General features: G+C 45.4%; 1 protein-coding gene across 3 annotated transcripts in view; it reads right to left on the reverse strand.

The window, feature by feature from the left end:
• Nucleotides 1-15837, reverse strand: part of NNT (nicotinamide nucleotide transhydrogenase) — a 56406-nt gene that overhangs the window by 25745 nt on the left and 14824 nt on the right. For all 3 annotated transcript variants that reach the window (XM_060280310.1, XM_060280311.1, XM_060280312.1), the window contains exons 3-12: nucleotides 15354-15583; nucleotides 12335-12552; nucleotides 11486-11573; nucleotides 7175-7263; nucleotides 6699-6886; nucleotides 5580-5713; nucleotides 5020-5211; nucleotides 3883-4036; nucleotides 2639-2800; nucleotides 238-348 (exon numbers count right to left, since the gene is read on the reverse strand). In XM_060280310.1, coding sequence (XP_060136293.1) covers nucleotides 238-348; nucleotides 2639-2800; nucleotides 3883-4036; nucleotides 5020-5211; nucleotides 5580-5713; nucleotides 6699-6886; nucleotides 7175-7263; nucleotides 11486-11573; nucleotides 12335-12552; nucleotides 15354-15583 — 1566 coding nt within the window. The remainder of the gene's footprint in view (nucleotides 1-237; nucleotides 349-2638; nucleotides 2801-3882; nucleotides 4037-5019; nucleotides 5212-5579; nucleotides 5714-6698; nucleotides 6887-7174; nucleotides 7264-11485; nucleotides 11574-12334; nucleotides 12553-15353; nucleotides 15584-15837) is intronic.

Here is a 15837-nt window from a genome sequence, read left to right on the forward strand (position 1 = left end):
GTGACATTAGGACCTGTGATGGATCTTGTTGCCACTGCACAAGCTTAAGGACTCAGGTTTCTCGTGAACAAATAACTAGAGGATCACAGCAATCGGTCAGGAACATATTTCACTGGTTTCTCTCAATCTGGATACACAAGCATACCATACCTCTTGGCCATTGCAATTCGTGACATCACTGTTTTGCTTCAACATTCCTAAAGACAATAAGCAAGAAAGCCAAAAGATAGTCCATACCTGCAATGTTGATAGAGGACACAAAAGCAGCAAGGACAGCAAGGCTTTGAGGCACATTATTGGGGAGATATTGTCCCCCCATCAGTGCCAATCCACCAACAGCTGTCAACCCTGTGGGACGGAAAACGGCATTTAAGTTCATGTACAACAGGGGAAACTGATGCCAGCTGTTATATATGCTTCTGATTCAAGAACTGATGAACACTACGGAGATGGTTGTGTTAGTGTTCCTCTTTACAATGCTCTACCTACCTGTAACTACAATGCTCTTGTTCTGGTTTCTAACATTCCTTCTCCTGTGCATTATGGAACTGTGAGTTTTGATTGATAGATTGCACTAAATTTCATTCACACCAGCGGGTTTGGTGTGACACAACAGAGAACATCACTGAACATTTCACCACCACCCAGACACGAACCCTTTAGTGTTTATGTGTACTTCTTTGCATCCACGAGTCACCCATGAAAATGGTGGGAAAGAACTGTATACGAGAACACTGCACCAAATTTCGCCCCATAATTTTCCAGGTGAGCAGGGTTGCAAATAGATTTTTTCTGGAAGCGGTTGATATGGAAATGAGAGCTACATTTCCACTAGAAGTCCACACGTGTCTTTTACATTATGTGAAAGATCACAAAAATTATCAGGGAAAATGGAATAAAATGCTGTCTGAATGCATCTTAACTAGACAATACTTTCAAATCTGCATTGGTCTGCCCTGCCAACTGCATATTCAATGTCACCAGCAATACAGCTAGAAACTACCTACCAAATTACGACAGTGGTAAGTATTTAGATAATAATAATAATAATAATAATAATAATAATAATAATAATAATAATAAATTTTTATTTATACCCCGCCCTCCCCAGTCAAAAACTGGGCTCAGGACGGCTGACACCAACAGAATTAGAATAAAACATAAAAACAATTAATTAAAATACAGATTAAAATACAGTATTAAAATTAAAGTGCAGCCTCATTTCAAGTAGGCCATAAATCCAAGCCATGAGGGAGGAAAACACAGGGGTCAGGCTGAGTCTAACCCAAAGGCCAGGCGGAACAGCTCTGTCTTGCAGGCCCTGCGGGAAGATGACAAATCCCGCAGGGCCCTGGTCTCCTGGGAAAGAGCGTTCCACCAGGTTGGGGCCAGTACTGAAAAGGCCCTGGCTCTAGTAGAGGCTAATCTAGCCATCTTATGACTCGGGATCTCCAGAATATTATTATTTGTGGACCTTAAGGTCCTCCGCGGGGCATACCAGGAGAGGCGGTCCCGTAGGTACGAGGGTCCCAAGTCGCATAGGGCTTTAAAGGTCAAAACCAGCACCTTAAACCTGCTCCTGTACTCCACCGGGAGCCAGTGCAGCTGGTAAAGCACTGGATGAATGTGATCCCGCGGCCAGGACCCTGTAAGGAACCTCGCCGCGGCATTCTGCACCCGCTGGAGTTTCTGGGTCAGCTTTAAGGGCAACCCTGCGTAGAGCGAGTTACAATAGTCAAGCCTGGAGGTGATAGGATAAGGGCAGGAAACTGGATTTGGCCAGATACTTATCTCAGCCACCTTGTCAAAGGGCAGGTTTGAAAAGCCAGCCCCATCAATCACCTGATGCAGAGCACTTTTCAAAGAGCTCCACAAGACCCTCTTGTTCAGCACTTTGAAGGGGACTCTGCAAGACCCCTTTTGGCTAAGCCAGGATTTTATATGCCTGATGTTGCAAACACTAACCCATTCTTGGGTTCCAAGAGAACTTGGATGCACATAATTCCATTTGAGTTGTGTTCTAGATTATCTTGCATTTGGTGAACTGGGTAAGATTTGGCTCCACTGTGCATACACATACAAACTTTCCAGGCAAATTGTACGTGTGATGAAATAGACTCTAGTCTGTAATACTTTGTGTCGTGTTCCAACAACACTTTTAGGTGGTTTTGCAGCTATTGGGGGGGGGGGAGTAAAGGTAAAGGGACCCCTGACCATTCGGTCCAGTTGTGACCGACTCTGGGGTTGCAGCGCTCATCTCGCTTTACTGGCCGAGGGAGCTGGCGTACAGCTTCCAAGTCATGTGGCCAGCATGACAAAGCCACTTTCTGGCGAACCAGAGCAGCACACGGAAACGCTGTTTACCTTCCCACCGGAGCGGTGCCTATTTATCTATTTGCACTTTGACGTGCTTTCGAGCTACTAGGTTGTACCTAAAACCCACATTTTGGGCCTGTAAACACATTATGTGACAGCAAAGAGGGAGTTGCAACCCAACTTGGTTGAGGGCACCTATATGACACACATTTCCAGATACAGGTATGTTTGGTGTCCTTTACACTTTTATGTGCCAAATCACTCCTCAGAGAAATGTCAGCGTCGAAACAAAACAAAACAAAAAAAGCGGTTGTTGTTGTACCTGAGATGGCGTTCGTCACAGACATGAGTGGCGAGTGGAGTGCAGGCGTCACACCCCACACCGTGTGGTACCCAACAATCCCAGCCAAGCCAAATGTTGTCACCATCTGAGTGAAAGCTGAATTTGGAGCTGCGACACCCAACCCGAGCAAAGTACTGAGTCCTACAAGACAAGAGAGCATTAAGTCCTGCAGTGAACGAAAACACATGGTATATTTCACGGTAAGTTTTAAACACTGACAAAATACAGCCTCCCTTTCTTTCTACAGTTGTGTTCATTTATTAAATTTGTGCCCCACACATTCCTCCAAAGGAGTCCAAGGTGGCTAAGACAGCCAGTCCTATAAAGATGGCCAAGTCATTCATTTTTCTCGAAGTAATTTTTCTAGCATTTTCAGGCTACCTAAATGGCACACGATCCATGGGAAGTACTAGCAAAGCTAGTCCTTGCTTCTGATATTTTATTGCAATGTGTATTTCATCTCTCTCCTTCTCCCGCTTAAAGGCCCAGAACGAATTAAATAGCATGATGGTTCGGAAAGCTCTATATGTATGCGCATGCACATGCGCACGCACATGCACATGCATGCATGCACACACACACAAAAAAAAGTTAGTTATTCTACCTCCACCAATTTTGGCAGTGGCAAAAAAAAAAGAATGCTAGGGTGAGCAGAGCCCGTTTACCCGATAGGGATGTAAATCATTCACACATGCCAAGTCACAGAATTGATCATTTGAATGGAGTGGGGACAATAATGCCCCCCCCCTTTTCAGCTTGCTGTATGGATCAACTGAGGATGGGGGCTGCAGGAATGCAAGTGTGTGTGGTGGCTACAGCCACAGTTGATATGCCCACACACACACACATACACACACCCCAAGAGGATTTGCCAAGGGTGAATGACTGAGAGGAAGAGGGACACTACCTGGCTCCCTATAATTTGACAGCAAGATCCATCTTTACTTCTGGGCATTACTAGGCCCGGGAACATAGAATCATAGAGTTGGAAGAGACCACAAGGGCCATCCAGTCCAACCCCCTGCCAAGCAGGAAACACCATCAAAGCATTCCTGACAGATGGCTGTCAAGCCTCTGCTTAAAGACTTCCAAAGAAGGAGACTCCACCACACTCCTTGGTAGCAAATTCCACTGCCGAACAGCTCTTACTGTCAGGAAGTTCTTCCTGCATCTCTGGATGCAGGTTACACAGAGTGGCCAGAGTGCAGCAGCTGCTTTCTCACCTGCTGTGTACGCAGAGGCAGTCGTCATTGTTTTCCTGAAGGGTGTAACAGTGGCTGCTTTTTCTGCTTCCAGCTCTGCCACAGTCTTCTGCTTCACAGGCGCTGCCTGAGGGATGTTCTTAGGAGGTGGTGCTGGAAAAATCACCTTTCCATCCTAAGAAAAAGCAGTTGTGGTTTTATCCAACGGATCAGATAATTTGCAATCTCCAGGGCCAAAGTGACACACACACCCCGCCCCCAAGGGGACATGATTTAGCCTGCCAGTTCTTAAATCCAGAGGCAAAAGGAAAACAAGGAGTAAGTGGTGTCTGTGACTATGGGATTTGCAGCACTCTTTCGGGAAGTGTCAGCAAAGGTATGGACCTACGATCCTCCTCTGCCTTGACAAAGTGGCTCTCAAGCAAATCTTATCTGCTGATTGGTTCGTGTGTGTGTGTGTGTGTGTGTTATACTGGCAAGAAGCTATGCACAAGCATTTTTAACAAACAAGAATTAACAAAGGAATAGCCAGATATCATATCTGGGTAACATTATGTGCATCTGAACGCATTGTTTAGTTCTGTTCAACAGGCTTGGCTCATTTGAAGCCCAAAATAGCTAAACTGGTGGATGCACCCCCAGGATTAAGTAATGCACATATAGTGCTGTAAAATGAAAGTCAGTTGAACACAAATACAGTCATACCTCGGTTTAAGTATGCCTCGGTTTGAGTACTTTCAGTTTAAGTACTCCGCGGACCCGTCTGGAACGGATTAATCCACTTTCCATTACTTTCAATGGGAAAGTTCACTTCAGGTTAAGTACGGACTTCCAGAACCAATTACACTCATACTTCGGGTTAAGTACACTTCAGGTTGAGTACTCCGCAGACCCGTCTGGAACAGATTAATCCACTTTCCATTACTTTCAATGGGAAAGTACGCTTCAGGTTAAGTATGGACTTCCGGAACCAATTGTGTACTTAAACCGAGGTACCACTGTAATACTACCTTCCTTCCACACTCATGACAGATCATCCAGGGGAATTTCAAAACATTCAAAACATACAGGTGCTTCAATTCAGGTTGTAGAAAAGAAAAAAGAAAAACAGGCTGAGGCTTGGACTCCCAATTTAAGAAATAACATAGATTAGCTTACCTTCATTACCACTGTTCCTCTTACAACATGGTCCAGAGTACCATAGTCAAATTCATCCTTTATGTCAAGGAAGAACTTCTCCTTGTCTGGGCTGATGGCCTTCAGGAGCTTGGTGATGTTATTGGAATACAATGTGCTGGCTTGGGTGGCCATTCTGCTGGGAAGGTCCGTATAACCTATGTGTGTAATTCCCTGGAGATACCAAAAATATGGCTTCATGAATAAGCAAGCTGAGACACAACTCCTGAAGTCAAAGTCGGGGGGGGGGGGACCATTCCTAGACATCAGCATCTAAGCACATGGTAATAAATGTTGATTTTGCCAAACCAATGGGAAGGGTAACAGCTCAATGGTATACCATTTGCTTTGCCTACAATAGGACCTAGGGTTCATCTCCAGGTACGGCTGGGAATGTCCCGTCAGAAACCCTGGAGAGCTGCTGCCAGTCAGTGTAGACAAGACTGGCATGTGTGGGTGGGGCCCTGACTTACTCCACCTACAAAGGCTGCTGTTGAAAGGCGGCTACTAAGACTATCTGGTGGCTACTAAGAAACCAGTACCTTGTGAATATAGAGTTCTCCTGGCTTTGTAGTTTCAATGTTTCCCCCAGCTTCAGCAGCTAGGTCTACAACAACTGAGCCTTCCTTCATCAATTCAATCATATCTTTCCGAAAGAGGATTGGAGCTTTTTTACCTGGGGGGGAAAGTAGGAAAGCACTGTATCAAGCACACCGTATAAGGAAGAACCAGTGATCACATTTTCCTCTAAAGGAAGAAATGTTTTCTCTTAATTTTCCCCTTGATGTGCATGTATTTCAGTGAACACAGTATTTTAGTTGCATGCATGCATTTCCATACACAACAATCTGATTCACTTCCAGATTATCCCAGATTCAATGGGAGCAAGATACATCCCTAGATAGGAAGAAGCCCTCTTCTCCACTAAGACCATACCCAAACATCATGGGAAGTTGAAGAGTGGGCAACCTCATGAGAGGCTTGGTGCTGAGTATTCCAAACTGTATCCCAAACGAGACAGCAGTCAAGTGTTGTGGGCAGAAATGTAATGGGAAGAATCCTAGCAGTCTTGCGCACAAACTCAGCTCTGAGGTGGTGACTACTTTCAGCTGGAAGGTCAGCTGAAGTTAGTATCAATGGCAGATTTATACATGTCTTTTGCAGGGCCAACATCTTGGGCTCCAAATGGCACGATGCAAAAGCAAGAACAATGCCAGCTACCCGACAGCTTGCATTTGGATCACAGTGTGCACAGAGAGAGGGAGAGGTTGAAAACTTCCCTCGCAGTCATGATCCTGATGAAAGTCACACTCTTCTGCACTACTAATAGCCTTCAGAAAAGACCTCCCAGTATTGAGTGAACCTTAACACCTTCACGATGAGCTAAATACCAACACAATGAATGAGCAATTTTGGCAAGATCATGGCGGGGGGGGGGAGGATTCAATCTCCCCTCTCTATGCATTGTGGTCCCAATAAAAATCATTGTGTGCACACGTGCCTATTATCAAAGTTTTTAAAAATATGATGTACTAGCCAGTGACGAATTTCAAGTCGTGTGCCGTTTTGACGCCAAGAACAAGTCTTTGCAAATCTGCTTAAGTAAACACATTCTTTTCATTTCCACAGGAAAAGGGCTGCCTGCTCCACAGGACACCTACCAGGAATGAGAGCTGTCGTGATGATAATGTCGACATCTTGGCACTGTTTTGCGAAGAGTTTCATCTCGGCTTCAATGAACTCTTTAGACATCTCTTTTGCATAGCCTCCCTGCCCTTCCCCAGATTCTTTCAGGTCAACCTCCAAAGGCTCCGCACCTAGAGATTTGAACTGTTCCAATGCTGCAGCTCTATAAATTTGAAGAGAAAAATAAGCTATTAACAGGGAGGGTGTTGGGGAGAAATGAAAGGAGGACAGAGTTAATGAAGGCTTCACCCAGGAAGGGCTGTTTACTGGGTCAAATAGTCCCACAGGGGTGGTCCAGATGGACCAAAGCCCAGACGCAGTATAAGGGAATTTCCTGTGTTACTCTGGGATCCCACATATGACATGCTGGCCCAAATTCTTTGGCGGAAGAGATGGATACAAATGAAAAAGTAATGCTGCCAGCAATAATTTACGATGGGTGTGTGCATACCTGGTATCAAACCCACGAACCACAGCTCCCATTGATTTAGCTGCTCCTGCAGATGCTAAGCCTGCGACTCCACCACCAATGATCAGAACCTGTGTCCGCAAAACGCAATGGAGTTAAGTCACAAATCAACCGGCATCAGTTCAGTGTCAATGAATACAGAATGAAAATGGTTTCCTGAGCCTGAATATTTTACAAGCTAGATTCAAACAGAGCTCAGCTCCTTCAATACATTACACACACAAAATTAGTCAGCAGAATAATATTTCAATCAAAAGAGCCCTTTGCAGCTCCCCAACCATCAGGTAGCTATTTTGTAAACAAGCGGAACTACTCCTAGGCACAATTGTGAGTTTTCCCTCTGATGGGATATCTGGTCACCTGTGCACATTCAGGAAGCTGGAAAAGGAGCAAACATGGAGTATTCCAGATACCCACAATAAATGTGACTGTGCACATATCTCAGTTCTTTGGTCTCATTCTCACAATTCCTATTTCAGGTCTTAAAACCCAGTTCAGACATAGCCATATTCTGAAAGTGTTAAGTCACCTCATTGGGTTAAGAGTACAAAACCCAGTTTGGCTGTTCTGTTGACAGTCTAAACAGAAAAGGCGTTTCATCCATCTGGTTTACTGCACAAGAATGATTTCCTGCTTGTCAAGGAAACCAAGCTGACCCCTTCCTTGCCATGGGGCCTACCTATTCCTAGTCTTTACTCTCTCACTCTGGGACATTCTTCTTGTCCTCTGCAGAAATGCACACATTGCTCCCATTGCAGTGTGACTTCTTTGACCTTTACACATCCTTGGGACCAAGAGGATTAACCTCTTCTACATCTGGTTAAGACTCCACACTCCCAAACTTTTGTTCTGGCCTCCCCACAATCCCCCAATAGCTAAACTAGCTCGGCACTAATCTAATCTGTATTATCCCTTGGATCTTTCAGAACAGTGCAACAGTATTTGGAAAAAAGAGCAGCCAGAACTTCTTTTGGGGTAGATTTAGAAAACCAAAAAATGCACAGTAACCATGCACCATCTGTAAGCAGCTGGAGGAAGACAATAGCTAAATCCAGTGCAGCTTCTCCTTGGGAATGTGAGGGAGCAGCGGGGTGATAGCGCTAAGCTTAAATCAGAGACTGCCACCTTTCCATTAAGTACGTATGCTCCACAGTAAACAGGATTGCAAGCATATCCCACAGTTCCTTGGAAGCAGGCATTATTTGCAATCAACATCTGGCAAATCTGAAGGCCTAACTACAGTGATGCTAGGTGCATCACCCAATCATGTCAGGCAATTGCCATTATAATTAATTATAATTAATTATTAATAGTAAACTAAAGTGAAGTTTTTAGCAGGACCACAGCTCACGAGGAAGGGAAATTCTAGCCTTCTCTCCCCAGCCACAATTTCCACAGAAATCACACACATGCTACAATTAGTAATAGGGGGGAAAGATTCCACTGACATTCCACTGATTCCGTGTCACTAATTGTAGTGCAGGAGGGCGAATCTTCTTCTACGCATGCAGAAGCAGGACAAATTATGCAGACTAATGAAAATATATGCAAGAATAGTTAATCTGCATAAATTAAAGAGACCATGGAGCTTTCCCCACTAAAATAATCTGATTTGGTTAGTTTCAGAATAAACGCAATCTGGTCAGTAAGCTTCCAAGCGATTACTACGTTGCTCCTGGGGAGCCGAATTTAATCCTCTTGCAAGAGCAGTATCTGGTGCAATATTTTGTGCAGAAATACTCCAGGAACAAAATAAAGCACATATTACTTGTCCTTTAATATACCCTAATGCATGGGCCCAACCTTTTCTCCCCCCTTATATTGTTTTATTTATCAAAATTTATATAGTCCTTGATTCTAATGAAACCTAGAATATTAAAGGTTACAGGTAGGTAGCCGTGTTGGTCTGGATCGAAGTAAAATAAAAAAATTCCTTCAGTAGCACCTTAAAGACCAACTAAGTTTTTATTTTGGTATGAGCTTTCGTGTGCATGCACACGAAGAAGTGTGCATGCACACGAAAGCTCATACCAAAATAAAAACTTAGTTGGTCTTTAAGGTGCTACTGAAGGAATTTTTTTAGAATATTAAAATTATCCAAAAAGGTTAGGCTATTTAAACCATCTAAATCACGGGTGTCAAACACAAGGCCCGGGGGCCTAATCCGGCCCGCCAGACCTCATCATGTGGCCCGCGTAGCCGCCGCCGACAATAGCCACTAACAGTAGTTCTGGAGCCTGCGATTGGCCGAGGGTCAAAACCGGGGGCGGGGCTGCAGGCGGAGGCCGGGGCGCTGGAGCCGCGCTGACGGCCTTGGCCAGGGAATTTCAATTTCGAATGAGGCTGAGGGAGGCGGTGGCACAGCGGCCAGACGGGGAAGTGAGATGCAGGAGGAGGAGGAAGCCCGCCGAGGAGGTAGGAAAGCCCTACAGGCGCCGCCGGCAAAGTTGGTGCCGGGACGGAGCAGCGCTGGATTTTTTTTGGGCGAGCTTTGCTGTTGTCTCCGAGAGCGAGTGAGGCGGCACTGGGGAGCCGCCGCCCGCCGCTTCCCTTCCTCTCCTCGGCTGCATCCGGGAGGTGGGCGAGCGAGCGGGCGAAAGGGACGCGGAGTGAGCCTGAGGGGAAAGTAGGCGAAGCGCAACAGCCGCTCTCTTGATGGAGCTGGGTTTCTCTTCCCTCTTCCCCCGTTTTCTCCTCATAGACACTCGGGAGGGTGCCTGGCTTTTGCTCTGCCCCCCACCCCCGAGCCGCCCTTTGGCTTCTCAGTTCCGGCGGAGCTGCTCCCCGGGGGGCGGCCGGGAGGGAGGAGGCGGCGACGGCACGGGTTCCTGCTCTTCCCGCTCTGCCGCCTTCTCCTCTCAGCCCCTCGTGATGTAGGGCTCCAGATGGAGTCGCCTCGCGGTTTGAGTAGGTGGGAGGGGAATTTTTTTGGGGGGGGAGGTTTTCAAGCCTCCTCTGCCTGCAGTCCCGGTAGGGAGAGGCGGCGGCGAAGCCGACAACAGCGCGGGTGGGGAAAAGAGCAGCTCTGAGGCGAAGATGCACGTCCGCTGGGGCTGCCGCCCCTTCCTCCTCGGGAAATCCGCTGCCCTCCCTCAGCGCGAGGGGAAGGGACTCTGGCACTGAGGAAGGAGGATGCAAAAGCAAAGCAGGGAGTTGGCGCTGCACCGCATGTTCCTGCCCCTCTCCAAAGCATGGGGTGGGTTGCAGCGTGTGGCATCCTGCCTAGCGGGGTTTGGGTGTGCGCAGGGCGGGAGAGGGAAGCCCGCTTTCCATCTGCAGGTTTTTAACCCCAGCAGTGGCTTTCTCCTTCCTGCCAAAGGTTTAGTTGAGCCCCCCCCCCGGAAGCCGTTGATCCCCACCTTTTGTTCAAATTTCCCTCGTTTACATCCCCTCTCACACACACGCCACAACGCAGGAATGTGATCCGCGTGGGGGCGGGAATGAGCTTACATTATTACAAAAAACAGTAATAATTGAATGCAGTGACAATAATTTATGATAATAAAGAGAGGACACATAGTCCTACAGACACAACTGGCCCTTTGAGGGTGACCAAACTGCTGATGCGGCCCCCGATGAATTTGAGTTTGACACCCCTGCTCTAAATGATCATTAAAATGAACAGCAGATTAAAAAGTTATTAAAACACACCAACATGGCAGGTTTGGGGCTTTCCCGCTTTTAAAGGGGAAAGTGGCAAATCACACAAAGAAATATCTGTGTGTTGAACTATGTGTGTATTTTGTACTTTAGGATCTGCACACAACACTTCGTACAGTACTTGTTACAACAGCACTAGTCTCAGTACAGATTTTTGGACTTTATTTTACAAGCCTGTAACAAAAAGGGGGCCCGTAAAAACAAAAGTTAAACCTAGAATTCTAGACATCAGCAAAGTATTGTTCTTTAGGTTGTAGTCTAGAGAAAAAGCACAGCATCTCTTTAACCAAAAATGCAATTCATAAGACACATTACACTGTATATGAAGACCTTGTATTCCAGCAACAAGCCAATTTTTATATTAAACGCCTACAATTTGAACATCTTAAACTTTGAAGGATGCCAATTCATAAGCCATTCAGCCTCAGCTGCATCCAAACAAATGCCTACTAGCAGCAAAAGAAGCTATATTTGGCTCACTGAGGTGCTAAATAAAGGGGGGGGGGTAGTCACCCTGTGAAACAAAATTCCAACCAGTATCTATTGCAGTTGAAATGCAAAGACACATCACACTTCTATCACCTGATAATTGTGCCTGCAAATAACTGTACTTGCACTTATTTTATTACCTACCTTAGCTGGAGGGACTTTGCCAGCTGCCGTGATCTGACCCGTAAAAAAACGACCAAAGTGATTTGCTGCCAACACAACTGCCTTATAGCTGTCAGAAACAAAGGAGAACACAAACATCAGTATCATTTCTCAACCTTACATTTATTTTATTTATTTAGAAGAGGGTGTTGTGGTTTATTTTAAGATGGTACAAACAGCAGAGGACAAATTTGCTTGTCCAAAACATAGCCTTCCCATTCCCTCATTCCTAAGGAGATGCACAAGCTGTTGATGGCAACCTCCCTCTGATCTGGACCATGCTCTTTGGCCATTACAAAGTTTGGGTCAAATTTTCAGGAGCTTAAAAACTCCTTTCTATGTGCAAGTATTATTAAGCTTTTTCACCCCCGGTATTCAGATTCTTCACCTGCAAGTAATTCCTTCCTAATTCCTTTCCCAACTAATGGATCCCGACCCTCAATAATAAGAGAGAACCTAGTAGGCTTCAGATTCCCATACATTCTTTGAACTCATATAGTTACCGATTCTTAAATATTTTCCAAACCAGATAGCTTGGCTATCTGCCTTGACTACACCTCCAGGTATATCTCCACAACTGGACTTAATTACTTATCCAAGGGATAGGCAACATGGTGCCCTCACCACATTGCAGACCACAACTTCCATCAGCCCCAGCCAGCATGCCAAAGTGTCGGGGATGGTAGAAGCTATGGTCCACAATGTGTGGAGAGCATCATACTGACACAAATGAATACGAAACGAACCTTTGTTTGGGATATGAATCCCAACCAAAACCCAACTGTTCATTGATGTAATCACACAGCTGGCTAAAACGTTGTGTTTTCATACCCAGCAATGTTGGCCATGGAGCTGAGAGCATCATATCCTTGAGCAATGGTCACGCGAGGGACCTGATCCATAGCCAAGACAGTGGTTCTTCTTTCTGACAGTTTGTTCAGGAGGTCTGGGTTTTGAGCTGGGTAGATAAAACTGATTAGGGTACCAGACGACTTAAAGAGATCTGCCTCGTGCATGCCAAGAGCTGGATTCAACATAGGAGCTCTCACCTGAAATTGAGAATGCGCAAAAATTAATAAGCATCACTTAGCATTTTCATAGTGCTAAAGACTGTTCAATATGCTTCTCAGGAATCCGCCTAATAATCCTAAACATCTGCATATAAAGAAGGGCGGTTTTCATTCCAATGTTGCAGAGGGACTGGTGCTAAAATAGGTAACATTCGAACCATTAACAGGTACACTGACATTGCTTTTAAGTGCAAACAGCAGGTGTAGGAGACTGATGTAGCTCAGACCCTTGGCGGTGGTGTAAGTGATCTTCAACACTTTGCCTCTTCCAGCTGCAGTCTCAGTCCAGATGAGGGGTCCAACATCTGCTATTTGCACTAGGGAAATAGTAATAGGAAGCTTTCCTTTCCATTCCAGATTGGGACTGCGGCAGAAGGCAAATTGTTAATACCCTCAATTGCACCTACCAGGGTCCAAATCTACACCAGAATCTCATCCCTGGGAGCACGTGGGTTGCCTCGCAATACCTTCTGAGCCCTGGCAAGATTTTGAAAAGAGGAGTCATGGTTCCGAGCTCAGCCTAACAGCCACTGCAGCACTACAGCTCTCAAATACAGTATCTCAGCAATCCTCAAATAGCTCTGTGGTGCAAGCTAATATTTTTATTTTTTAAAATTATTCTCATTATTATGGTGACAAGGGAAGAATGCATTGAGGGTGAGATATAGTAAGGCCAATTCCAGGTTTGGAGCAAGATTTAAACCAAGGACATCTTAACTGCCAGCTGATTTCCTTTCATTACTGCAACATAAGCTGAATAAGCTACTGTGGACAAAGTTTATAATTCCGTATGTTTCTAGACAGACCATGGCTCAGCAGTGAAGCACATGCTTTGGATGCAAAAGGTTCCCCTTTTCAAACTCTGAAATCCCCAGAATGGCAAAGAAACAATCCTGCCTGAAAGGCTAGAAAGCCACTCCCAAGTCAGTGTAGATAATGTTGACCTATGGTCTGATTTTCTGTAAGGCAGCTCCATATGCATTATTTCGAAATGTTTAGACTACAGGAGCCAAGACTTAGCACATCATTGCCATTCAAGAGCAGCTGCAGGAATGGACTTTGTGCAGTCGATAACGTGCCTTGTGATAAGTGCATTTGGACTGCAAGGACTGAGGTTTCCTTTCTGTTTGAGGATTTGCTCACACATGTTTTAGAAATATCATGGCAGGGAAATCCCGTTCCTCACATTTATAGTGTTTTTTTAAAAAAAAACTGTCCCTGCAAGCTGATTAAAGGTCACAAATGCAGCCAGAAGAGGAAACTTAATTTTTTAATAATTTATTATTTATACCCCGCCCATCTGGCTGAGTTTCCCCAGCCACGCTGGGCGGCTCCTGATCGAGTGTTAAAAACAATATAGCAAGTAGGGCAACTGTGGCTCATGATCACAATATATCCAAGCACAGACAAAATAAAAAAATATGCAATCAATATTTTGAGAAAGCTCTCACCACCTGCTGAATATATCTGGAGAGTTAGGATAGATGCATGAGCTGTGATTGCCAAATGGAGGAAGAAATAAACTTATCTTCCTAGCAACTAGTTGCATGGAAATTCTACAGACAGTGCAGGTGACTTATGCAATGAGCTACTTTACAATCCTTATAACATGTAGCAGCTACTACACTGAGGCTACTTATTGAGGTCTTCTTGCAGCAACTGCAGTGAGCCAAAGAGGACTGTGGGCAACACAAATCGCACACTCATGAATATGTGGCACTGACTTCCTTTGTTCTCTTTTATATGTGAACAGCCCTGATGCACAGATGGGCCAGTTCCATAGATCTAGCTTGGCATTTCTGGAATTCCCCCATCACTCGCTCATGCAAGCAAATACTCATATCAGTTTATAAAAATTGCCTTCAACTCTTTCCTAGCACAGGAAGAGCTCCCCAGTGGTAAATGGTCTGCTACACACATTCCTTTACGCCACACCAGTGAATCCAAGGATTCTCGCCATTCTCACATGGCAAGAGAACCTGGGCAAGCATGTGAGGCCTTGCTAGATTGCCTGCAGAAACCGTAGGCCCATATCTTACTGAACTTTGCATCAGTAAGCTTCCCGGAAACACCAGGAACCCCTGGAACGCAAAGGCTGGAAAGCCACCACTGCACAGGCTAAAATGTAGCTCAGCGAGCTGCACAACGTAAAGTGCTGAGAGTCTATACTTAGTGGGGAAACTAAGAAAATTCCATGGGCAAACTCAACATCTCCAGATCGTAGCCTGGATCAAAGCTGCCATTTGGCAGTGAATCTGCAACACTCTGTGTCTTTGTGGCAGTCTGACTCCACCCTACAAGGTTAACTCAGTATTATTTCTCTACTCAGCAGCAACCACATAAATAGAGCATTCATATGACAGGATGAATGGGGTAGGGGTAGGGAACATCAGGCCAGGGGTCCAAATTCAGCCCCACAGGCCTCTCTACCCAACCCTTGGGGCTGTCATAGGAAGCTGCCTAAATCGAGTCAGATCATTGGTCCATCTAGCTCAGTATTATCTACTTCCCTTTGCTCGATGTTTTTGCCTGGCTGGAATATGTCCCTGGAACTAGGATGATGGCTCTTGCCTAGATGGAGTGATGTGGGTGAGTGGGAACTTTTTATTTGGCTGGTACAAAGGCAGGAGTCACATCCATTGCTATGCCCACTCTTGCCTCTAGGCATGCCCATGTGTGCCAATGGCCCCACCCATCTCTGGCTTGTGGGCCCCAGAAGCTGAAAACGTTTCCCCACAACTGCAATAGGGAAGTATTGGGGGAAAAAAGTCCAGAATTACTTTGACGACTAAATCAGAAGCCAAGACTTCCTTCGTCCCTTGGATCTGTGCCCCTGCCTCTCTGTAATGGTCATCAGAGAATTTGGAAGCTTCTCCTGCAGTCGACTCCACAACAACGTTAAACCCTTGTTTAACCAGGGCTTGAACTCCTGCTGGTGACAAGGCAACTCTCTTCTCATTCTGAAATATCTCCTTGGGAACACCCACAGTCAGCTGCTTATATGGGATACCTGTAAATGGAAGAGAAGCAAACAACAAATCCTTTGGTAGTTTGCAGAGGGGGGAGAGAGAGAGAGAGTTGTTTGCATGTACAATGCTTCAGGCTGAAAATATGATTGACAACCACCATCCCTTTGGATACCAGTCTATAACAACTCACCAGTGCCTATATGGCGGAGTAATTCAATAAAAAATGTTAACTATTCATAGTAATGGAAAAGATAAACACATTCAAATGATTAAGCCCAATCACTCAGAAAGCAAT

Source organism: Zootoca vivipara, chromosome 11 (genome assembly GCF_963506605.1).
Source record: "Zootoca vivipara chromosome 11, rZooViv1.1, whole genome shotgun sequence".
Classification (NCBI taxonomy): domain Eukaryota; kingdom Metazoa; phylum Chordata; class Lepidosauria; order Squamata; family Lacertidae; genus Zootoca; species Zootoca vivipara.